Below are 25,721 nucleotides of genomic sequence, written 5' to 3'. Positions count from 1 at the left end.
ATTAAACCCGTCTCCAACGCCACTTCGGCTGTGTACACCACGAACACCTCTTCCATTGTGCCCACTACGGCTCGTGGGAGAACCAGCGCCGCTGCTGTGTGCTGGGAAAGCCTCAAACGGTTTACCAGATTTGCTTGTTTGCCAATATTAGCTCTAGGTGCTCCTGTGGCATGATGCTGTGTAATTTGCCTTTGTAGCGTGGATCGAGGATGCTGGCCAGCCAGTAGTCGTGATCCCTCATCATTTTGGCAATGTGGAGGTCCCTTTTTAGGATCTGCAAGGCATAATAGCACATGTGGGCCAATGTTCCAGGTGTCAATGATGCACTGCGAGTGCTGGGTGGAGGAGCAGTTTCTGGCAAATCCACATCCCTACAGTCATGCACAAACACTGTCCCTGACCTTGGAACGCCAAGAGATGGTACTGTATGAGGAGCGTCCAGCTGTGTAAGGTGTATTAAATCAACGTATATATTATGTTAGTCACAGACGCTCTCACAGTATGTATTGGACCATAATCCAACAAGCAGATATACGGAACTGTATCAGAAGTATAGAGCTGTATACGATTTTTGTGCAACTAACAATCTCCGTATATGTATTTACAGAGTGTCACACACACGCTGACTAGGTATAAAAGTGACTGTAATGCGAACGGCAGATATACAATACTGTTGGAGAATCGGACAGCTCTATACGATGTGTGTAAGGAAAATTGTCAAGCTCCGTGTATTTGTATACGGGCTGACACACGCTGTCTCTGTCTAGTTTTGACCGTAATCAAACAGCAGATATACGAAACTGTTTGAAAAACGGACAGGACTCTAAGGTGTAGGTCTGGAAAAACGGACAAACTCATCGGCTTTTTCTTCCAGAGTCACACCCAGATAGCTTCAATTTGTCCGTGATACCAGCTGGTACATGGAAGTGTGTGAGGAGCGTACACCGCTAGACGGTGTGTGAAAAAAAGAATGTTTAGCAACTCACCAGGACAAAATAATAAAAGTTGGAGTGCTTTGAAAAAAGCAGTTAGAACAGCAGTGTGCACACAGCAATGCAGCTAGCCGGTAGCCTTAAGAGGCAGCCTAATCACCACCAGCGCTGCTGCACACAACAAAAATCCTCCCCTATCACTGCACACTAACTGTACAGTGAAAAGCGCTATCAGCAGAAGCAGTTTTTTTTCTTCTTCCCTGCCTAACGCTCTCCCTGTTCAGAATCAGCAGCAGCACCTCTCCCTATTCTAAGATCGGCAGAAGTAAGATGGCGGTCACAGCCTTTTATAGCCCGTGACGCCACACAAAGCCAGCCAATCACTTCAATGCCCTTCTCTAAGATGGTGGTGGCCGCTGCCTATGTCATCGCGTTGCCCACAGCGTGCGTCCTCCATCATTGGGTGAGCAAAGGCACTGGAAGCATTATTTAAAACGCGACTTTGGTGCGCTGATCGGCGACCTCATGGCTGACCTCACGCTATGGTGAGGTTTTGATCGACGAAACCCGACTTTGGTGAAAGTCGGCGATTTTTGAATCTGACCGACCTGTTTCGCTCAACTATTCAGGAGGAAAAACCGACACTTGTACCAGTACGCAGGCCTGTAGTTACTCTGTGGTGGCACAAAAAGTTAAAGAACTCCTGAATGCCACAAAGTATCCACCTCTCCCACGCCCATTGGCTAAATGTTCACTCGCTGCTCAGTGATTGGCTGGGCTCGCCACGCCCCTCTGTGTGTAACAAGTCTCTTACCGCCGGCTGGGCCACGCCCACACCTTCCAGTTTGATGGCAACACGCTGCCAGACGTCACCTCTACCCCTCGCTATTGGCCGCAGCGACAGCCAATGGATGGCCGCTGAGGTGACGTCAGCTTAGTAACTAACCCAAAGCACGCGCCGACAGAAGGGGGAGTGGTCGAGCGAGGGGGGCGGGGACTTTGATCTCCTCTAAAAGCGGCTCCGCCTTCTGAGCCATGACGTCATCGCCAAAACCGGAGGTGATTGGTCAAGCCTGACGGGCTCTTGCTGTTGCTGTGTGGGGAGAGACGGCTTTGGAGCTGCCGGTTTCTGATGAAGAGCCGGGAGAGGGGAAAGAGGGGTGAGTCACTTAGAGCCCGCTCTCAGCACCTGCTCCAGTTCTTTCTGTCATAGAAGGACTTCACTTCCAAACTCCGATGGCCGTTTCTCAAGGAGCGAGAGGGATTTCTGCAGCTCTTCAACAATCCAAGCTACTTCACGCTGTACTTGCTGGTAGTTGTAGTTCTCTATCGCGTAGTTTATGCTTCCTGTCTGGGCGAACCTTTTCCATGTCGAACTACAACTCCCGGCAGGCCCTGTGGCAGAATCGGCTCTTGATAAACAAGGCTCTTCATCTCGCGTTATGGTTGGAGGGCTATGGCCACACCCTACCTGATTTCCAATAGGCTACTGTACCAGCCTGTTACCTGCTTATTAGCATGTCACCGCCTACTTTTCACAGTTAACCACCAGTGGTTGGCTACTGTATGTGTCGCTCAAGCTTTTTTCATTTTTTGCCGCCCACTTGTCATTATGCTCCGCCTCCTGTAGCTTCCCATTGGCTGAGGACTCTGTCACTGGGCTAGTTGTGGGCTGTGATTGGTTGCCTTCTCCAGCTGTTCCTGCTTCATTCACCATTTTGTCTCCTGGAGTAAGGGGGCCAGGCAGCAGTGTGTGGATGTCCGTGAGTGAGGGCCAGGTGAGTGTCCGCGGCTCCCCTCCGGTCACCTAGAGCTTCGCCTTCCTGGACATGTGCACAGGACGCCCCGCACCGTGTGTTCCTCCCCGTGTCTGCTCGCTGCTTCAGCCTCCTATTGTGTTGTGCAATGTCCCGGCTGCAGCTTCTCTCTGTGTGTGCTCCTGTGTCCTCCGCTCTCCTGCCTGCCTCCCATATGTCCCTGCACTGATGATGGGGCAGGATTGCTGTCCTGGGACTTGTAGGCATGACTATTACACATGATATATCCGCACCTCACAAATCATGTCTGAATACCGCCATAAACTCCCTGATCACATCATCACCAGGGCGTACAATGTATCTGCATAGTGAATACCGCCATATAACCCCGATCATATAATCACCGGGACATACAGTGAATGCATCCATATACACCCGATCACATCACCAGGGCCCAGTGTATCTGCATAGTGAATACCGCCATTTACCCCCTGATCATATCATCACTGGGACATATAGTGAATACCGCCATTTACCCCCTGATCATATCATCACTGGGACATATAGTGAATACCGCCATATACTCCCCAATCACACCATCACCAGGACACAGTGTATCTGCATAGTGAATACCGCCATATACTCTCTAATTACATCATCACCAGGACATTCAGTGTATCTGCGTAGTTAATACCGCCATATACCCCTGATCACATCATCACCCAGACATACAATGTATCTGCATAGTGAATACCGCCATATGACCCCGATCATATCATCACCAGGACATATAGTGAATGCATCCATATACACCCGATCACAACATCACCAGGACACAGTGTATCTGCATAGTGCATACCGCCATATACTCTCTGATCACATCAACACCAGGACATACAATGTATCTCCATAGTGAATACCCCTATATACTGGTCACACCTTCACCAGGACATACAATGTATCTGCATAGTGAATACGACTATATACTCCCTGATCACATCATCACCAGGACACACAATGTACCTGCATAGTGAATACTACCACATTCTCTCTGATCTCATTATCATCAGGACATGCCATGTATCTGCATAGTGAATATAATAATAATCTTTATTTTTATATAGCGCTAACATATTCCGCAGCGCTTTACAGTTTGCACACATTATCATCACTGGCCCCAATGGGGCTCATAATCTAAATTCCCTATCAGTATGTCTTTGGAATGTTGGAGGAAACCAGAGTACCCGGAGGAAACCCACGCAAACACGAGGAGAACATACAAACTCCTTGCAGTTGTTGTCCTTGGTGGGATTCAAACCCAGGACTCCACCACCATATACCCCTGATCACATCAACACCGGACATACAATGTATCTGTGTAGTGAATACCGCTATATACCCCTGATCACATCATCACCAGGACATACAATGTACCTACATAGTTAATACCGCCATATGCTGGTCACATCATCACCAGGACATACAATGTATCTGCATAGTTAATACCGCCATATACCCCTGATCACATCAACACCAGGTCATACAATGTATTTGTGTGGTGAATACCGCCATATACTCCCCATTCACACCATCACCAGGACACACAGTGTATCTGCATGGTGAATACTGCCATATACCTCTGATCACATCACCACCAGGGAATACAATGTATCTGTGTAGTGAATACCGCCATACACTCCCCAATCACACCATCACCAGGACATACAAGTATTTACATAGTGAATACCGCCATATACCCCCTGATAATATCATCACCATTACTACCGATTACTGTGGCGTCACATTTCCATGGTGTGTCTGTAATATACAGTGTGACACGTGTCACCTCGTGTGTATGTTACATGTAATGTGCTGCATAATTGACCTGTGTATATAACTTGTATATCCCGTACAGACATGGCATGTGTGTGTGTAAATATATATATATTCACATAAGTTATATGGTGTGTGTGACTATTATAAACCGCACACTGTGTATCTACGTCCTGTCCTACATGTATATGACGGGTATGTCATGCGGATCCTGTATTATATACTGTACGATGTGCCTGTTACATACTGTATATTACTGCACACATCGTGTACTACACCGTCCTCACGTGCACATTATATCTATACGTGTGCGTGGTATTATACATGTGATGTGTATCTCATGTAGATGGCTGTAGTTTTTGCCCTTGCTGCACACAGACATCGCATACGTCGTGCACACTACATTATAGCCATATGTCTGTACTCGATATGACGCACAATGCACACATATGGCGGTACATTGCTCCTTGTATCTTTACACCATCACGACTGATGTCTCCGCGGTGAGTGACGACTTCCTTCTTACAAGTCTGGGCATGTGTCCTCTTATGTCTCCCTCCTCACCATGTATGTGCCAGCTTCTGCGTGTCGGCACAGGGGGATGGCGGCACTTTGGCGAGGAGCATACGTACTTTCATGGACTGTCTCTCTGATCGGTTGGAAACCCAAACTTATTAAAAATGATGTAGAAAGCCCTTATTGGCAGACGGGGCGCCTCTGCTGTGCTAGCTTGGAAACAGTTTGGAGTCGCCCATCAGGGTTTAAGAAAAGTTGGGTCCATCCGTTATTTCTGATGATGTGATCGGCCCCCCCATCCCAGTCACTATAATATACCAGTGTGTGACCCTGCCCACATCCCGGACAGTGGCCGTGCCATGTGGCAAAGAATGTGGGTGTTGCCCACTCGGCCGTCTGACATCCTCCGAGTTATTATTACCCAACTGCGAGGAGAATAAATAAATCTGCACAGCGCCCAGTGCACACACGGCCTTTTGTCTCATACAGGAAGACAGAAGTGCTGCAAGATGTAAAGGGTTAAGTTCTGGATTCCGACACCCGGAGTATATCCCTCGGGTCCCAGGGTGATTGCGCCATCCTCCAAAGATGTAGTGCGTATACGACACTCAGCGTGTGGAATGATGCAGCAGAGACCACTCTGTTCGTTCGACGCCTGGCGCAACTTATGGCGACATTACAGTTCCCTATAGACTGATTTACATAGGACTGCAGGCTGACTATAAACCTATAGACTGTAATCGCAGTGCACATTTAAAAGGCACAGTCAGCTCTGCTGTATCTGCAGGCAGGGAGTTCTCCCACGTACAGAGAGGATGTGGTGAGCAGTAGCGTAGCGCTGGGGTAAGGTGTGGGGGGGTGTAGTGACAGAGTGGGGTGCGCCTGCCACCAAAATAATGCAGTGGACATGAGGGCAGTAGTAATGGGGATCACTAGTGTAGTGTATAGTAGATGTGAGCATGAGGCCGGTAGTAATGGGGATCACTAGTGTAGTGTATAGTAGATGTGAGCATGAGGGCGGTAGTAATGGGGATCACTAGTGTAGTGTATAGAAGATGTGAGCATGAGGCCGGTAGTAATGGGATCACTAGTGTAGTGTATAGTAGATGTGAGCATGAGGGCGTTAGTAATGGGGATCACTAGTGTAATGTATGGTAGATGTGAGCATGAGGGCGGTAGTAATGGGGATCACTAGTGTAGTGTAAGATGTGAGCATGAGGGCGGTAGTAATGGGATCACTAATCTATAGTAGATGTGAGCATGAGGGTGGTAGTAATGGGATCACTAGTGTAATGAATAGTAGATATGAGCATGAGGCCGGTAGTAATGGGGATCACTAGTGTAATGTATAGTAGATGTGAGCATGAGGGTGGTAGTAATGGGATCACTAGTGTAGTGTATAGTAGATGTGAGCATGAGGGCGGTAGTAATGGGATCACTAGTGTAGTGTATAGTAGATGTGAGCATGAGGCCGGTAGTAATGGGATCACTAGTGTAATGAATAGTAGATGTGAGCATGAGGGCGGTAGTAATGGGGATCACTAGTGTAATGTATAGTAGATGTGAGCATGAGGGCGGTAGTAATGGGGATCACTAGTGTAGTGTATAGTAGATGAGGGTGTTAGTAATGGTTATCACTAGTGTAGTGTATGGTAGATGTGAGCAAGAGGGTGGTAGTAATGGGATCACTAGTGTAATGAATAGTAGATGTGAGCATGAGGGTGGTAGTAATGGGATCACTAGTGTAGTGTATGGTAGATGTGAGCATGAGGGTGGTAGTAATGGAATCACTAGTGTAATGAATAGTAGATGTGAGCATGAGGCCGGTAGTAATGGGATCACTAGTGTAGTGTATGGTAAATGTGAGCATGAGGGCGGTAGTAATGGGGATCACTAGTGTAGTGTATGGTAGATGTGAGCATGAGGGCGGTAGTAATGGGATCACTAGTGTAGTGTATAGAAGATGTGAGCATGAGGGCGGTAGTAATGGGATCACTAGTGTAGTGTATAGAAGATGTGAGCATGAGGGCGGTAGTAATGGGATCACTAATCTATAGTAGATGTGAGCATGAGGGTGGTAGTAATGGGATCACTAGTGTAATGAATAGTAGATGTGAGCATGAGGCCGGTAGTAATGGGGATCACTAGTGTAGTGTATAGAAGATGTGAGCATGAGGCCGGTAGTAATGGGGATCACTAGTGTAGTGTATAGAAGATGTGAGCATGAGGCCGGTAGTAATGGGGATCACTAGTGTAGTGTATGGTAGATGTGAGCATGAGGGCGGTAGTAATGGGGATCACTAGTGTATGGTAGATGTGAGCATGAGGGCGGTAGTAATGGGATCACTAATCTATAGTAGATGTGAGCATGAGGGTGGTAGTAATGGGATCACTAGTGTAATGTATAGTAGATGTGAGCATGAGGCCGGTAGTAATGGGGATCACTAGTGTAGTGTATAGAAGATGTGAGCATGAGGCCGGTAGTAATGGGGATCACTAGTGTAGTGTATAGAAGATGTGAGCATGAGGCCGGTAGTAATGGGGATCACTAGTGTAGTGTATGGTAGATGTGAGCATGAGGGCGGTAGTAATGGGATCACTAATCTATAGTAGATGTGAGCATGAGGGTGGTAGTAATGGGATCACTAGTGTAATGTATAGTAGATGTGAGCATGAGGCCGGTAGTAATGGGGATCACTAGTGTAGTGTATGGTAGATGTGAGCATGAGGCCGGTAGTAATGGGGATCACTTATGTAATGTATAGTAGATGTGAGCATGAGGCCGGTAGTAATGGGATCACTAGTGTAGTGTATAGTAGATGTGAGCATGAGGGCGGTATTAATGGGATCACTAGTGTAGTGTATAGTAGATGTGAGCATGAGGGCGGTAGTAATGGGGATCACTAGTGTAATGTATAGTAGATGTGAGCATGAGGGCGGTAGTAATGAGATCACTAGTGTAGTGTATAGTAGATGTGAGCATGAGGCCGGTAGTAATGGGGATCACTAGTGTAATGAATAGTAGATGTGAGCATGAGGGCGGTAGTAATGGGGATCACTAGTGTAGTGTATAGTAGATGTGAGCATGAGGCCGGTAGTAATGGGGATCACTAGTGTAATGAATAGTAGATGTGAGCATGAGGGCGGTAGTAATGGGGATCACTAGTGTAGTGTATAGTAGATGTGAGCATGAGGCCGGTAGTAATGAGATCACTAGTGTAGTGTATAGTAGATGTGAGCATGAGGCCGGTAGTAATGGGGATCACTAGTGTAGTGTATAGTAGATGTGAGCATGAGGCCGGTAGTAATGGGGATCACTAGTGTCGTGTATAGTAGATGTGAGCATGAGGGTGGTAGTAATGGGATCACTAGTGTTGTGCACTAATGAAATTGTGCTCACAAGTAAAATAAAAGTCCTGCGTGTGGTACCGCTGGGACACAGTGCGATACAGTATTATTGGGGTCAGCAGTGGGGACAGAGAGCTTTGGGAACTGAAGATTAATGTAACCTCACTCTCATTTACTTCCATTTTAGTTGCAACTATCATTAGAAAAGCCCCCCCCCACCTCCCCTCCCACGTTACCGAGGGCGTGGACGGCGAGTAGGAAGCCATGGCTTTGCCGGGTATCGTACGTTGGCACTGCACCCTCCACAAGCATCGTTGGCAGCGAGATTGTGATGTGACTTGAGGGGGTGAGAACTTGTGAGTGAAACGCGTAGGTGTGCATGTGGGAGAGAGTCTGGATGTCTCGGTCTGTTCGTGAATTCCCTGCGTGTCGTGTGTTTTCTGCATGAGCGCGTTTTGCATGTCTGTCTACGGGCTTAAATACATGCCAGTGCTTTTCCGGACATATGATGTTCACGGCGTGTCCACCTCTTCTGCAGTCTGTGTGGGTGTCTGTGCTCAGCCGCGGGTTGCGTGGGTACGTGTACCCATTTGCATATTTGTATGAAGATGTGCCTGAACATGTCCTTTAAGGCATATGTGTGCTAGCACGTCCTCTTCGGTACAGGCACATATACACTCAGGTTGGGGGCATTGTCGTGCACCTTCACCACATTAGATGACCAGGTATTACGGGGGGAGAGGGGTCCTAGCTTACATTCATGCTGCGGTTCACTATATACTCCGATGGCCGAGATCTATCAACTTGGTGACGTTTGTGAGCCGACATCGTCAGACAGCAGGGGGTAGAAGAGCAGACCCCCAGTATGGTAATCTTCGTGCGTTTCAGACAAACGGCTGCCAATCGGTTGCTTGAAATGCGTCGGTCTGGGTCCAAGAAGTCATTTTTGGCGGTGGCGTACGGCATACCTATGTGAAAGCTTAGGCGGCCGTGCTCAGGTATACCTCCATGTTTGTGTGTGTATGCCGGTTGCACGGTGGATACGTGTCGGGACATGTCTGCATGCTTCGTCGTGTGTACGATTAGCCGACCCATGATGCCGATAACATATGCACCCTGCCATACGGTGCCGTGCATCCTTCATAAGAGCCCTTAACCCCTTCACTGCTCCTCATTGCCATTCTGCCTGGCAGAGAGAAGGTTGGGGGGGAAGGGGATGTGTATGTGTGGGGGGGGATGGGCTATCAGAGTCCTGTCTGCTCATGTCCCTCTATAGACATCGGGGCACCATTATCAAATGTAATGCGGCGGCCATAAAGTACGGCGTGAACGACGCGTGCCGCATTTATGGAAGACGTGTGCTATTATTAATTGGGTGCTGCGACGTGACGCAATTTATTATTACGGATCGGTGATTTTTATTTTTTCACTGCAAAATATCATCCGAATCATATACACAAACGCCGCCACTATTTGCACCAAGTTTGCCACCAAATTGCACCTCGCTCTGTCCACGTGACTCATTAATAAATGTGCCCTTGTAAGGTTGTGGCCGGCAATGATGGGGGTAGTTGTCCAGACACGAGTAACCATGTTTACTCAGGGTTTATGCAACTGAGTAACAGCCGAATCCTTTTCGCTTTTGATTTTTTTTTTTTTTTTTTTTTTCCCTCTTTTTTTTACCCTCTAGCTCTGTTTTATTTTTCGGTATAACGTTCTATCCGGACTATTTTTGTCTTTTTTTTTATTTTTATTTTCTTTCCCTTTCTCTGTTTTCTTTGGGGGTGGGGGGGTTGAGAGACAAAGTGCTAAAAAAAAATTACAATAATATATATATATATATACACACACACACACACACACACACACACACACACACACACACACACACACACTTGTGGCCAAAAGTATTGACACCCCTGCAATTCTGTCAGATAATACTCAGTTTCATCCTGAAAATGATTGCAAACACAAATTCTTTGGTATTATTATCTTCATTTAATTTGTCTTAAATGAAGAAGCACAAAAAGAATTGTCCTAAAGCCAAATTGGATATAATTCCACACCAAACATAAAAAAGAGGGTGGACAAAAGTATTGGCACTGTTCAAAAAATCATGTGATGCTTCTCTAATTTGTGTAATTAACAGCACCTGTAACTTACCTGTGGCACCTAACAGGTGTTGGCAATAACTAAATCACACTTGCAGCCAGTAGACATGGATTAAAGTTGACTCAACTTCTGTCCTGTGTCCTTATGTGTACCACATTGAGCATGGAGAAAAGAAAGAAGACCAAATAACTGTCTGAGGACTTGAGAAGCCAAATTGTGAGGAAGCATGAGCAATCTCAAGGCTACAAGTCCATCTCCAAAGACCTGAATGTTCCTGTGTCTACCGTGCGCAGTGTCATCAAGAAGTTTAAAGCCCATGGCACTGTGGCTAACCTCCCTAGATGTGGACGGAAAAGAAAAATTGACAAGAGATTTCAACGCAAGATTGTGTGGATGCTGGATAAAGAACCTCGACTAACATCCAAACAAGTTCAAGCTGCCCTGCAGTCCGAGGGTACAACTGTGTCAACCCGTACTATCCATCGGCGTCTGAATGAAAAGGGACTGTATGGTAGGAGACCCAGGAAGACCCCACTTCTTACCCCGAGACACAAAAAAGCCAGGCTGGAGTTTGCCAAAACTTACCTGAAAAAGCCTAAAAAGTTTTAGAAGAATGTTCTCTGGTCAGATGAGACAAAAGTAGAGCTTTTTGGGCAAAGGCGTCAACATAGAGTTCACAGGAGGAAAAAAAGTGGCATTCAAAGAAAAGGACATGGTCCCTACAGTCAAACATGGCGGAGGTTCCCTGATGTTTTGGGGTTGCTTTGCTGCCTCTGGCACTGGACTGCTTGACCGTGTTCATGGTATTATGAAGTCTGAAGACTACCAACAAATGTTGCAGCATAATGTAGGGCCCAGTGTGAGAAAGCTGGGTCTCCCTCAGAGGTCATCGGTCTTCCAGCAGGGCAATGACCCAAAACACACTTCAAAAAGCACTATAAAATGGTTTGAGAGAAAGCACTGGAGGCTTCTAAGGTGGCCAGCAATGAGTCTAGACCTGAATCCCATAGAACACCTGTGGAGAGATCTACAAATGGCAGTTTGGAGAAGGCACCCTTCTAATATCAGGGACCTGGATCAGTTTGCCAAAGAAGAATGGTCTAAAATTCCAGCAGAGCATTGTAAGAAACTCATTGATGGTTACTGGAAGCGGTTGGTCGCAGTTATTTTGGCTAAAGGTTATGCAACCAAGTATTAGGCTGAGGGTGCCAATACTTTTGTCTGGCCCATTTTTGGAGTTTTGTGTGAAATGATCAATGTTTTACTTTTTGTTTCATTCTCTTTTGTGTTTTTTCATTTAAGACAAAGTAAATGAAGATAATAATACCAAAGAATTTGTGATTGCAATCATTTTCAGGAAGAAACTGAGTATTATCTGACAGAATTGCAGGGGTGTCAATACGTTTGGCCACAACTGTGTATATATAGCCTTATTAAGGTTTTGCAATTTTTTTTTTTTTTTTTTTTTGTTCATTTTGCTCCTACATTATCCTGCGATTTCTCATATAATATTGCCATACATTGTAAAGTTACCGATCTATGAAGCTCAGGCTGGCGCATGTGGGTGTACATACATGGCGGACATGGGGGGGGGGGGGGGCTTTCAGTAACCCCCTGCGCTGCTGTGACAACCCCATTTCCAAGCTCTTAAATGCGACTTTCCCAATTGACTACAGCATCTGAGGGGTTAACCTGCTGCTCGACTGCAACAATAGACCCCCGGCTGCCGGCTGTGCAGCACAGGCGGCCCCTCCACCATCCGGAGCCTGAGCCCGCTCCATATATATGCAGTGTGCACAGGGCCCAGTAGGTCCCCCCCCCTCTGAACACCAACCTTGTCTTTGTTTTTGACCAAAAACTTATAATTTTAATTTTTCCGTCGTAAATCTCACAATTATGGTTGGTTGTTTCTAATTTTACACAGACGATATAATCTACTCGAAACGTTGTGCGACGCTCAGCTACTCTTGACTTTTCAGTTCCTCGCTGTACGAGAACTCTTGCGTGTGTCAGTGAATGAGAACATCAGGCCTGGAAGAAGAGCTGGTTGTGTTACCCATAGCAACCTATCAGAGCTCAGCTTTCATTTCTTACACCCCTCTGGAAATATGAAAGCTGGGCTGTTATTGGTTGCTGTGGGCAACACGAATAGTTGAGCTTCCATTTTTTACAATGCTCTGGTAAAATGAAATCTGGGCCGTGATTGGCTACTATGGGCATCAATCACAGGTTGGGTTTAATTTTATGGGTGAGGGGCGTGGCCAAGCAGCTGAAGGGAAAACAGGAGTAGACACGAGCGGATGTAAAAGAGCTTGTAAGCGCTGCACTCGCTCTGCAGTGGAGCAGAGATGGCTGGTCTCCAAGGCAATGAGCTGAAAGCAATGGCAGAATTAATATATATATATATATATATATATATATATATATATATATATATATATATATTATATATATATATATATATATATATTTTTTTTTTTTTTTCCTAATTTTCCAGTATTTTTTTATGGCACTGTTCGAAACTACAACTCATCCCATAGTAACGAGCCCCAAATTCTTCTGATTTGACGGAAAAATTAAAAAAAAAAAACCAAAAACTTATGGCCTTGGAAGAAAGGCGGAGTAAAGAAAGCACAAAAAAAAATGTGAAATTTGGCTCCAATAGGAAAGCGAGTAAAGCCTGTGTACCTTTTTTCTTCAGTAAGTGCCCGTGTGTTAACTTCAAAAGGGTCCCTTAAAGGGGTCTTAATCAAGGGTGGATAGGGTACCTTAAAGGGGTCTTAATCAAGGGTAGGTAGTTCTGTCGTCTGGTAACATTACTTGAATTTCTTCTAATTTTACTACATTTTATTTGCTTTATTTTTTTCATTTACGAGTCTCCGGGGAAATGTGTATCACTCTTAGTATGTATTTGGACATACAGAATACATATCACTTTTCCAACCTACAATGATCATATAGCTCTACTAATAATGGAGGGCAGGGTGCATGGCGGCGAGATCCCATCCTATGACCTGTGTGACTGTACTTGTCACTGGGGTGCTACCTCGACAGTCTAATTAAAGCTTATGTGGCCATTGAGGTTAATGCTGGAGCCACACAGCGCGGTCCGAGTACAGACTGATAAATATGGATGTGTGAATCCGACCTTACGGTAAGGATCGGTGAGGTTCCCAGAGGTCAGACACCTATTAGGATACCTGAAATGAAAACCTTTAAATAGATGTTGACTTTGAATGCAAAAGGATTGTGGTGGTTGCCAGTAACTTTGTCCTGCCGTCTCGCACAAATGTTCAGGAAGCTCAGCAATTCTCGTGGCGCTGCTAATTTCTTTACTTTTTTCTAGTGTTTGGTTATATCTGGACAACCCCTTTAAGTCCTATTTTTAGCATTGTGCTGTATGTGACATTGATTTTTTTTTTTTTTTTAAATTTTTTGTACATTATGTACTGATCATTTCCCTTTTTTTTTTTTTTTTTTTACAGGTGCCATCTTTCGAGAAGAGATCCCCCGAAGATGAAACCATCAAAGAAAGCCTCAAATTCCACCCGCAGCAAAAAACCAAAAAGAAAGGTGGAGGAAGAAAGGCAGGAGGAAGAGGCCACAGAGGAGGAGGCTACGGAGGAGGTAGCAGAGGAAGCGGGACACCACCTGGCGTTTGTAGATGCAAGGAATATGCAGGTAAAAGTGGAGTCTGCGGTGACTGACCTCAGCGGGACCAGGATAAAAGAACAGGAACTGCCACCTGAACAGATGATGGCGGCTGAGACGCAGGCGGGCACCTCTCAGTTTGGCACAGAAGCCCCTAACAATGACCAAGTGATGAGTAAAGGTGTGTATGAGCCACCTCGATGGGAAATGCCTTCGAGCAGGAAAACTGCAACTTTCAAGTCTAAAGTGCCCAAAAGAAAGTGCGTGGAGGGCCAAGGATCTCAAGAAGATTCCTCCAGCAGCAGTGAAGGTCCTCCAGCACCACAGGAGTGCATGCTGGAGCAGTCCGCAGCCACCGCACCTTCCATGGAAGCAGAGGACATCTGTCCCTCTGTCAGGTCCTCTAGCACAGACACGGCCAGCGAGCACTCCGCTGATTTAGAAGAAGAAACTGAGAAAGTCCAAACGGAGCTGGAACCACCTGCCGCATCTTGGCCAGAGATGGACATGCGAGGTCTCTTGCAACCCCAGAAGGTCCTGGCCAGGAAGGAGGACGTTTTTCATCTTTGCCAAGTAAAGCAAGTCCGTAGGAACCATGAACTTGGGGTGCTGTTTCCTGGCTCACAGACCATTACATTTCTGGACATCATGCAGGAACCCGTTCTTTTAGACCAGATCCCGGCACCGGGTGAAGTTAAAGTGAGTTCGGCGGTGTGCGCGTGTGTTGGACCCGAGAGCACAACTTTTCGGGAGGGGACAGTTGTGGAAACCATTGAGAACCCGCTGTCTTATAAAGTTTGCTTTCAACAGAGTCCTGGGCGGCGGGATCGGGATTACGGCTGGGTCCCCCACAATAGTATCCGTCTGGTGCGCTTCCCTTGGTGTAAGGAGCCAATATTGATGGTTCCCCGTGTGGCAGAGGAGAAGCTGCCTCAAACGCTTGGAAGATTCTCCAGCACACATCCTCCTGAGTTGCAGTCCAGTGGGGCCATGGAGATGCCGGCATCAGAACCAAAGCATCTTGAGGATGCCGAGGTCTCAAAGATCAGCTTTAGCATGCCCGTGAGTGAGGAGAAGATGTCTTCTGTCCAGCACTGTATTCTCTCTCCACCCAAGTCACCGGCGTACGGGATAATGAGCCGTCTACCGGAGCAACCCTCCCCGCTGCTAAGTCCAGATGCGGGGAGCCGCAGCAGCTGCAGCAGCGTGTCTTTAGATAAGTGCAGTACACCAGGATCCCGTTCCCGGACCCCGCTGACAGCAGCGCAGCAGAAGTACAAGAAGGGAGACGTAGTCTGCACCCCGAACGGGATCCGTAAGAAGTTTAACGGGAAGCAGTGGAGGCGACTGTGCTCTCGAGACGGCTGCATGAAGGAGTCCCAACGTAGAGGCTACTGCTCCCGACATCTGTCCATGAGGACGAAGGAGATGGAGAGCTTGTCCGAAGGCCGTGGCGGCCGGGAGGGGAGTGCGGAATTTGAGTGGGATGATACTTCGCGGGACAGCGAGGTCAGCAGCATACGTACCGACTCCCGTCCCCGCCTGGTGGCTGCCGCGGATCTCTCCCGCTTTGACTTTGACGAATGTGAAGCTGCAAATATGTTAGTGTCTCTGGGAAGTTCCCGCTCGGGGACACCATCATTCTCGCCTGTCTCAAACCAGTCTCCATTCTCCCCAACTCCGTCTCCTTCACCTTCTCCACTTTTCGGCTTCAGGCCTGCCAATTTCAGCCCCATCAATGCTTCCCCCGTCATCCAGCGAGCTCGTAGCCGTCACGTAAGCGCAAGCACCCCCAAAGGGCAAGCAGTATTGACCCCAGAGATGCTTCACCACCCTCACCACCGAGATAGGCAAGCGACTGGCATCCTACCCTCATTCCAGACCAACCTCACCTTCACCGTACCCATGAGCCCTAGCAAGCGGAAACCAGAGTCCCATCATGGCAGCTCCAGCTCGGCTGCTGACTTTCAGAAGACTGATAGTATGGACTCCGGGGTGGACTCTGTCTCTCACACCCCGACCCCATCCACACCTGCCGGTTTCCGATCGGTGTCACCCGCCATCTTTTCGCGATCTCAGCAGGCCTCCCCATCTTTGCTCCTGTCGCCTCCCGCTGGCCTGACTTCAGACCCCAGCCCCACTGTTCGCAGGGTCCCAGCCGTGCAGAGAGACTCGCCCGTCATTGTACGTAACCCAGATGTCCCTCTACCCTCAAAGTTTGTGGAAAAGCCTTCCGATGGTGGATCTCGTGGCATCGGCGGAGCAGTCGTGGGAGGAGGCGGCAGTCCCAGACACCTTGTTAAAGTGTGCTCCAAGGAGCATCCCTCTAAGACTCCGCTCCAGATACCAGTGCCCATCAATGCCACCCAGATACAGAACGTGGCACGATCGCTGCCATCTTGTCAAACGAGCGTCGGAGAGTCGACCACCTGCACCTCATCCCGGCCTTCGGATCACCCTCCGGCCATATTCAGCGTCTCTTCTCCATTCCAGCCTGTCGCCTTCCATCCGTCGCCCGCCGCTCTGCTACCCGTTATCGTGCCCAGCGACTACAGTAGCCATCCCGCTCCTAAGAAAGAGATCATCATGGGACGGCCGGGCACAGGTAAGTGACTGCTCCGCATCCATGCTGTTATATACCACTATCACTGCATGATCCCTCAAACTGAAAAACTGCCAGAAAGGTGGAGCTTCCCTTTAGAGGTGATTAGAAAGATGAACAGTTCTACACTTGTCCGCAGGTCAATTGTGGTATTGCAACTCGACCCCTTCTCTTTCTTTTGGAGAAAGTCGGCCATCTTTTTGTAATCCTGGATGACCCCTTTAAAGGGAATTCCACCATTCGAGCAGCTACACCATGGAGTTATCATATAGTCGCTATAGATGTTACTTTAAAAATCTATTTTTCTTGGGGGCATCGTGTGTGTGTGTGTGTGTGTGTGTGTGTGTGTGACTCCCGCCAGGGTAACAGTCGTGTACTTTGGGTCCTGGATTGTCCATGCAGTGGGTCGGTGTATTGGTTTCTGTTATCAGCCGCTTCATATCTGGCTGGAGTGATGCGGAACGTCACTTGTTTCTCTGTATACCAGCCCGCACCGACCTCGTATACAGTAACGTCCCAGACCTTGGTCTAATGGAGGAGCAGCTGTGTGTTTGGAGTGGGGTGGTTTGTGGTTTTCTTTGCTCTGCAGGCTTCCTGTCCAGCGCTCCCTCGGAAGTTCGTGGCCTCGGCCTCTCCCCAGCATGGAATAACTGGACAGTAAGCGGCGGCCCACGCTCACAGGCACTGATACTAGGGGAATTCTCATCATTTCTGCAGTGCCGCCCTGGTTATGTTCTCACTGTTCATAGGTCATCCTAGTCTTCTTTAGCTTCTGGATATTCAGATTTCTATGAAGCCCCTACTCTTTGTGTCACCAAATTCCGTTGTCAAATTCTTTTCCTCCCCTCCCCCGCTCACATCATATATTACAAAACCCCTCCCCCATCCAAATGACCAAGATGAAAAACCCTGGGTAGGACAGCCCATTTTAAGAATGGTGCTTAAACATTTGCACATGCATGACTGCTGACTTCCATCTCACCCAGCTCCTCTATACACATGCACGCTCACCCTGGCCGCCTGCCATCTCTCCCGACTCCTCTATACACATGCACACGCACTCAGGCCGCCTGCCATTTCTCCCGGCTCCTCTATACACATGCACACTCACCCTGGCCGCCTGCCATCTCTCCCGACTCCTCTATACACATGCACGCTCACCCTGGCCGCCTGCCATCTCTCCCGACTCCTCTATACACATGCACGCTCACCCTGGCCGCCTGCCATTTCTCCCGGCTCCTCTATACGCATGCACGCTCACCCTGGCCGCCTGCCATTTCTCCCGACTCCTCTATACACATGCACGCTCACCCTGGCCGCCTGCCATCTCTCCCGACTCCTCTATACACATGCACGCTCACCCTGGCCGCCTGCCATCTCTCCCGACTCCTCTATACACATGCACGCTCACCCTGGCCGCCTGCCATTTCTCCCGGCTCCTCTATACACATGCACGCTCACCCTGGCCGCCTGCCATCTCTCCCGACTCCTCTATACACATGCACGCTCACCCTGGCCGCCTGCCATCTCTCCCGACTCCTCTATACACATGCACGCTCACCCTGGCCGCCTGCCATCTCTCCCGACTCCTCTATACACATGCACGCTCACCCTGGCCGCCTGCCATTTCTCCCGGCTCCTCTATACACATGCACGCTCACCCTGGCCGCCTGCCATCTCTCCCGACTCCTCTATACACATGCACGCTCACCCTGGCCGCCTGCCATCTCTCCCGGCTCCTCTATACACATGCACGCTCACCCTGGCCGCCTGCCATCTCTCCCGACTCCTCTATACACATGCACGCTCACCCTGGCCGCCTGCCATCTCTCCCGACTCCTCTATACACATGCACGCTCACCCTGGCCGCCTGCCATCTCTCCTGGCTCCTCTATACACATGCATGCTCGTCCAGGCTTCCATAACCAGGCAGGTCTACCATTCGGGCAGCCAGTACAGCTGGGTGTGATTGTGTGATAGGGACCATATTGGGGTCTCCCAGTGTTCCCCATGTTGGGGAAGTTACCCGTTTTTCTTCCGCAGTGCCGTTGCAGTTGTCTGTGCTTGCCTCGTAGCACCAGCTTCACCCATCTCCGCTTTTCTCCTGCACCATCTGCTCCTACATTCCTTTTTTTTCCCTGTGACCCTGAGCTGTGAGTGTGACTTGACGGCGCCTGGAAGTGTGAATGAAATGTCTCAGCTCCCCGAGCCGTAGCGGAAGTGTGTGCGCGGGCGCCATGTACCGTGCTCATTACCGCCGTCAGATCTATTTATGTCCGCAAGGAGTAATCACTGCACTGCAGAGAACGGAGCTGGGGGGGGGGGGGGGTAAAAATGTGTGCCATGCACCCCTATTCCTCATGTCAGTTGGTACGCAGCCCTCTATTGTTTATAGTGGTGGGCGGGGCTACCTTTTGATTGACAGTTATGCTCTGCAGCTGTAGTGGGTGGCGCTACCATATGATTGACAGTTCTGCTCTTAGCCATAGTCCTGTGCTGGGAGTGAATTCTGCCACCTCTCCTTTTGCAGCGTCGGTCGGTGCAGAATTGTCCAACCCATCTAGAACGGCTCCTGATGCCAAGTACTCTGACTGCCAATATGGCCGTCAAAGTAAGGGGTTGCTGCCGGTGTTTATCTCTCCTTCCTCCTGAGTAGTTGGAGCGCCCGCTGTGACTTGTCCTTGCTGCTGGCATGTTGTTAGCTGCTCTCTGTACGGGCCTGTGCATGAGGACCGCCTCTGAACAAAACACCCCCCCAAGTCTCTTGTCCAGACTGGAGTGTAATACAGGCCCCGCTGGAGCCAACCTGCACGTGTGTATGCTACCCCGCCCGGCACTCGTATCGAATGGTCATTATTTATTGGATTATAGCAGTGGTCTGCAACCCGGGGAACTACAACTCCCACCATCTGCTTTACATCACATCCAGTCGCCAATATAAAAAGCCTTATAGGGATTTCTCACTTTTATGTAACGACATCAACATCTCCTAATGCAATTTTTTAATGTACATTTTCAATATGTCTGCTTGCTGCCAGCGGATGGAAACCATATACCCGCTAGCTGGGAGTTGTAGTTTTGCAACCACTGCAAGAGCCACAAGTGAATGCGGATGAAGAACGTGTCGGTGCCCGGATCTGAGCCCCTATAGTGCCCTGGATACGTGGAGGGCAGCACGTAGCCGCGTCCATAGCCGCCACTGTCTGCTGCCCTCTTCTTCTGCTCTAATTGCCGCCGAGCTCACTGAACGTTCCTCCTCGCTCTCTCATGCAGAGATAATGCCTCCATCTATAATAGGCATCTTCCGCCACCGCGCGGTTTTCCCCGTGGGTGTCTTCTGCTCGGCTGAGCGGGGGTTAAGGGAGCCTCGTCCCCCTGTCATCAGTGACACAAAACCGTTTCTCGGCAACAGGTAACCGGGGCGACCGTTTTCTAAAAAAAAAATAAAAAAGCCTGAAAGCGAGAACCATCCCTACCCGTCCTCCGCTCCTATTAGGCTGTGTGCACACGCTGCGGATTATGTGCGGATTCATCCGCGCGGATTTTTTAAAATCCGCAGGTGAAACCGCAGGTCAAAAGACCTGCGGTTTTACCTGCGGATTGCTCTGCGGTTTTGCCCTGCGGTTTTTCATCTCCTCAATGGAGGAGATGGCAAACCGCAGCAGAGTCCGCAGAAAGAATTGACATGTCAATTCTTTCTGCGGATTGAAAACCGCAGATAATCCGCGCGGAAAATTCCGCACCGTCTGCACTGCGGTTTTTGATTCCCATAGGGAATCATGGTACTGTACACCACAGCAGAAACTGCTGCGGGTCCGCAGCGGCCAAAACCGCTGCGGAACCGCAGCAAAATCCGCAGCGTGTGCACACAGCCTTTGACTCCAGTGTTAATATTCCCTTCGGTCGTGGCATTAAATTCCATAATTGCCCATTTTGTCGAGCTGAATTTTTTTTTTTTTTTAAGTTACTGTACTTTTTTGTTTTAATGAATTTCCAAACTTTTTTATAAAGTGTATTTAAAGAGACACAGCATTTTTTTTTTTTTTTTAACAAGCCTCCTGATTTTGCTGACGGTGAGTGAGTTGGTGGGGAGGAGGGGAAAGCCACTGCGGACTCTTTCTGATGAGCTCGCACGTTTATCCACCCGCAAGAAGAAACGCTCTGTGACATTTCTGGTCCGGCTTTTCAAGATCTCCGCTTGCAGTCAGTGACTGTAAACAGGAAAGATCAGGGGGGATGCAAAGATGGGCAGAGATTTAGGCTGTTGCGTTTGACTGGATGCAATACTAACAAACCCTTAGGATCGAGCCTAGAATGTCCCAGTTCACAGACAACAAGCAGAGGTATTGAAAGAATAAGAAAATAATGGAAAGTCGAAGGTGTCGCTTGTACTTCATGTCAAGTAGATACTGCATATAGGTGTTTAATATGGTGATCTTACAACGTCCCCCTTCCCTGTCACTCGATCATGGCATTGCTTCGGTGTGCTCCGGCCTGGGAGTGGAGGGGTTAATGCTGCACTCCCACACACTTCCTTCTCACATTAGAGAATCCCTTCCCTGCTGTCTGCGCAGATTGCCTGCCACGGTCACATTCAGCTCGGATGAAACGCGTGGTAGTGTGCCGTCAGCTCGCTGCGTTGCAGGATCGGAGTGCGATACCAGCAATGGCCACTACTGGATGTATGTCGCTGTGCAGGATTAGCAATGAAGAAGATCTTGTGATCATCGATCCCTTTAGTCAGATAAACTGAGGATTGACCGACAATTTGATATGTATCGGGGGGGCCCAAATGTTGGGAAAAAGAAGGATCAGGCACGTTGGATTCTAATATGCCCAATCCGACTTATTCACCCAGTGGAGCCGTGATAACAGACATAACTCATATGTATGGCCATGTAAATTCTGCTCATAGCTGAAGATTTGTTACAGTTGTAGCCAGCCAAGAAAGTACTCTTGTGAGCAAAAACAGGCAACACCAATCCTCTGCATCATGTTAGTTTTGTTAAATGTATCAGTCTATCCTTGGCTCGTGATTGGTCAAACAAGCAGCTGATGCCCAATCAGATGTATATCCATTAGGCTCTGGATTAAAGCCACACGAGTCGGGAATATGACGTCCCCCCACCCCCGTGTATTGTAATCTGCAGGCGGCCATCACTCTCCAGTGCAATGCTTTATCGACAAGAGGTCAGCGAAGATGAGCGGGATCAATATCTGCCAGACGGGAGTGATTGTTAATCCCACACCAGCCTCCGACATCACAATTAACAGTCCATGAATCCTTAAGAGTTTTCTGCTGTACAAGTGCAACATGGCAATAGTTTTTTTTTTTCCCTCCCCCCACGGTGAGATCATAGTGGCGGGAGTTGTCCTCAATCACTCCCACAGAGTGAGTTGTAATAAGTAGGGGGCGATGTCTATCCCCCTAGAGTGAGGTCATAGTCGGGTGGTAGCTGCAGACATCGATCCCCCTACGATAAAGTCAGATGGTGGGGTTGATGTTGATCCCTCTATAATAGTCGTAGTCGGATGGTGGAGGCTGATGTCAATCCTTTTACAATAAAGTTATAGTTGAGTGGTGGGGGCTGACCTCGATCCCTCTACAATAAAGTTGTAGTTGAGTGGCAGAGGCTGATGTTGATCCCTCTACAATAGTTCTAGTTGGATGTCCAGGATGATGTTAATCCTTCTACAATAAAGTCGGATGGTGGGGCTTATGTATAATAAAGTCATAGTTGGATGGTGGGTTCTGGCGTAGATCCCTCTATAATAGTCCTAGTTGGATGGTGGGGCTGATGTCAATTTCTCTACGGTGAGGTGAAGGTCAGGCTGGCGGAGGCAGACGTCGATCCCTCTATGGTGAGGTCAGGCTGGCGGAGGCAGACGTCGATCCCTCTATGGTGAGGTCAGGCTGGCGGAGGCAGACGTCGATCCCTCTATGGTGAGGTCAGGCAGGTGGAGACAGACGTCGATCCCTCTATGGTAAGGTCAGGCTGGTGGAGACAGACGTCGATCCCTCTATGGTGAGGTCAGGCTAATGGAGACAGACGTCGATCCCTCTATGGTAAGGTCAGGCTGGCGGAGGCAGACGTCGATCCCTCTGTGGTGAGGTCAGGCTGGTGGAGACAGACGTCGATCCCTCTATGGTAAGGTCAGGCTGGCGGAGACAGACGTCGATCCCTCTATGGTGAGGTCATGCTGGCGGAAGCAGACGTCGATCCCTCTATGGTGAGGTCAGGCTGGCGGAGGCAGACGTCGATCCCTCTATGGTGAGGTCAGGCTGGCGGAGGCAGACGTCGATCCCTCTATGGTGAGGTCAGGCTGGCGGAGGCAGACGTCGATCCCTCTATGGTGAGGTCAGGCTGGCGGAGACAGACGTCGATCCCGCTATGGTGAGGTCAGGCTGGCGGAGGCAGACGTCGATCCCGCTATGGTGAGGTCAGGCTGGCGGAGGCAGACGTCGATCCCTCTATGGTGAGGTCAGGCTGGCGGAGGCAGACGTCGATCCCGCTATGGTGAGGTCAGGCTGGCGGAGGCAGACGTCGATCCCGCTATGGTGAGGTCAGGCTGGCGGAGGCAGACGTCGATCCCGCTATGGTGAGGTCAGGCTGGCGGAGGCAGACGTCGATCCCGCTATGGTAAGGTCAGGCTGGCGGAGGCAGACGTCGATCCCGCTATGGTAAGGTCAGGCTGGCGGAGGCAGACGTCGATCCCGCTATGGTAAGGTCAGGCTGGCGGAGGCAGACGTCGATCCCTCTATGGTAAGGTCAGGCTGGCGGAGGCAGACGTCGATTCCTCTGTGGTGAGGGTGGCGGGGGCAGACGTTGATCCTTCCGTGGTGGGGTCAACGTCCCTCAGGATTACTGCTAAGGTATAATATTGGATTGCTGTCTGGTCATCGTAACACTGGACACAAGGTGGCGGTCTCTCTGTCTGCTCTGTGACGACTTCGGCACCAGGCATATTGTGCTCTGATCATCTGATTCAGTGTATAGAAAGTGTGCAGTGAGTGAACGACGAGTGTTCACTCTCACCATGCACACTCCTCCTCTGTGTGCACCGTCTCTTTTCTCCGCATTCTTTCTTTCGCTTTTTCTTTGTTTCTTCTTGTGCTCGTTCTGTTTTTCTAATGCTTACTCTTTTTTTCCCCTCTGCTTTCTTTTGCTCTTTGCCACTTTCTCTTTAGGTACTCTTGCTCTCTAACTTGCTCTCTTTCTTGTTCTCCCTTTTATTTTTTCCCCGCTCTTCTTTCCCCTTTCAGGCGAAACTTCTCTCTTTCACTTTTGCTTTGTCTTTCTGATGTTTGTTCTTTCTCTGTCTTGCTCTCTCTTTCCTCCTTTCTTATTCTTTCTTGTGTTGTTTGAAAAACAGGGATAGAACCCACACAACAAAAGATGACCATTGTATGAGGCCTTACTCTCACTCTGTCTAAGGCCGGGATCACACAGGCGAGAAACATGGCTGAGTCTCGCATGTTAATATCCGGCACTGTCGCCTGCACTCGGATTGAAGCGTGCGGCCACATAGCAATACATGCAGCTGAACGCTCCGCTCCTGAGTGCCGGCGGCATTGCCGGGTATTAACATGCGAGACTCGGCCATGTTTCTCGCATGTGTGATCCCAGCCTAACTCTTTTCCTGCTCAGTCTCTTGCTGTCTTACTAGCTTTCTCATTCTTTTTGTTGCTTTCTATTTCTGACTATTGTTCTCTTTTTCATTTTGTTTTTCTGCTTTATTCTTTCGCTCTTTTTCTCTCACCTTCTTTCCTCCTTCTGCTCTTTTTCTCTCGCCATTTTTGCCTGCACTTTCTTTCCAGCTTTTTTTCCTTTGTCGCTATCTTTCTTCTGCTCTTTTTCTTTCTCACCATATTTCTTTGTTCTGCTGTTTTCCTTTCTTGCACTTTCACTTTCTTTCCAGCTTTTTTTTTCTCTGTCTTTCTTTCTTCTGCTCTTGTTCCTGCTCTTTTGTTCTCACCATCTTTCTTTTTGCTCTCTTTTGCTCTGCTCTTTCTTCCTAACTTTCTTTCTTCTGCTCTTGTTCCTGCTCTTTTCCTTTTGCCATCTTTCTTCCGCTCTTTCTCTCTCTCGCCATCTTTCTTTATCGGGCTCTGTCTAGCTTTCCTTTATCGCTATCTTTTTCTTAACCTTTCCTGTTTCGTGCTTTTTCTTTCTCCCTCACCCTGTAGTGGCATTCCACTCTCTTTGTGAATGCTGAGAGTAGTAGTTGTGTCTGCACTTTGTGACGTAGTGCTAGTATTTTTGTCGTGTGGCTGTTTTTTTTTTTTTTTTATTTTATATCTTCTCAGACGCTGAGTCACAGTCACACAACCTCATGAGACACCATATAACTGGAAGGGTCACACCCAAAAGATGTGGGGAGGAGCGGCGGAGGGACTTCACGTGTCAGGTGCTCGCTCTGAGAGTCCTAGATTCCAGGAAGGAGCACTGAACATTCTTCTGTAGTAAATTCCTCCTATATCCCGGATATATACAGATCAGAAGTCTCGGTGCACCCTCTAGTGGCCGATAGTGGAGTGTGACCTGAGAGATCCGCACAGGCCTTCACAGATGTAGCAGAGCCGACACTGTCATTTACTATTAATTATCATGAAGTAACGCGTCAGATTCGTCATCTGTATTTGGCTCTTCTGGATGGAATATCTGCTGCGTAGCCGATACCCGTGGACCCGAAATAAGTGTCCATTGTGCAAGCTAATTAGGGTGATGAGTATCTGCTCGTCCTCCGCAGAGCCGGAGCCATTGGCATTTGAGTAGCGATCATTTTAGAATATAGATTAGTGTCAGGCGCAGCTGGCGCACATCACAGTACACGGGGCTGATATCACCACATCGTGCTATAGGGCATAGACGGCCGGATGTGTCTGTAGGTGGCCATACACATTAGATTTATGTTGCCCTGAGCCATGTACGGGATCGGATGAGCGTGTAATGTGTATCGGGGGTCCAT

General features: G+C 48.7%; 1 protein-coding gene across 5 annotated transcripts in view; it reads left to right on the top strand.

The window, feature by feature from the left end:
- Positions 1–1,979: 1,979 nt before the first annotated feature.
- Positions 1,980–25,721, top strand: part of CIC (capicua transcriptional repressor) — a 79,249-nt gene continuing 55,507 nt past the window's right edge. For 4 of the 5 annotated variants that reach the window (XM_073570731.1, XM_073570729.1, XM_073570730.1 and 1 more), the window contains exons 1-2: positions 1,980–2,092; positions 13,984–16,754. In XM_073570731.1, coding sequence (XP_073426832.1) covers positions 14,015–16,754 — 2,740 coding nt within the window. In that variant the 5' untranslated portion in view covers positions 1,980–2,092; positions 13,984–14,014. Of the gene's footprint in view, positions 2,093–2,565; positions 2,711–13,983; positions 16,755–25,721 lie in introns of those variants that run through there. The other variant, XM_073570728.1, reaches the window with a different exon arrangement.

The sequence above is a fragment of the Dendrobates tinctorius genome, unplaced genomic scaffold (assembly GCF_039654945.1).
Source record: "Dendrobates tinctorius isolate UK_male_01 unplaced genomic scaffold, ASM3965494v1 ptg000028l, whole genome shotgun sequence".
NCBI classification, from domain to species: domain Eukaryota; kingdom Metazoa; phylum Chordata; class Amphibia; order Anura; family Dendrobatidae; genus Dendrobates; species Dendrobates tinctorius.
The sequence above is the reverse complement of the archived record's forward strand: the minus strand, read 5'-3'. Positions and strand labels throughout refer to the sequence as shown.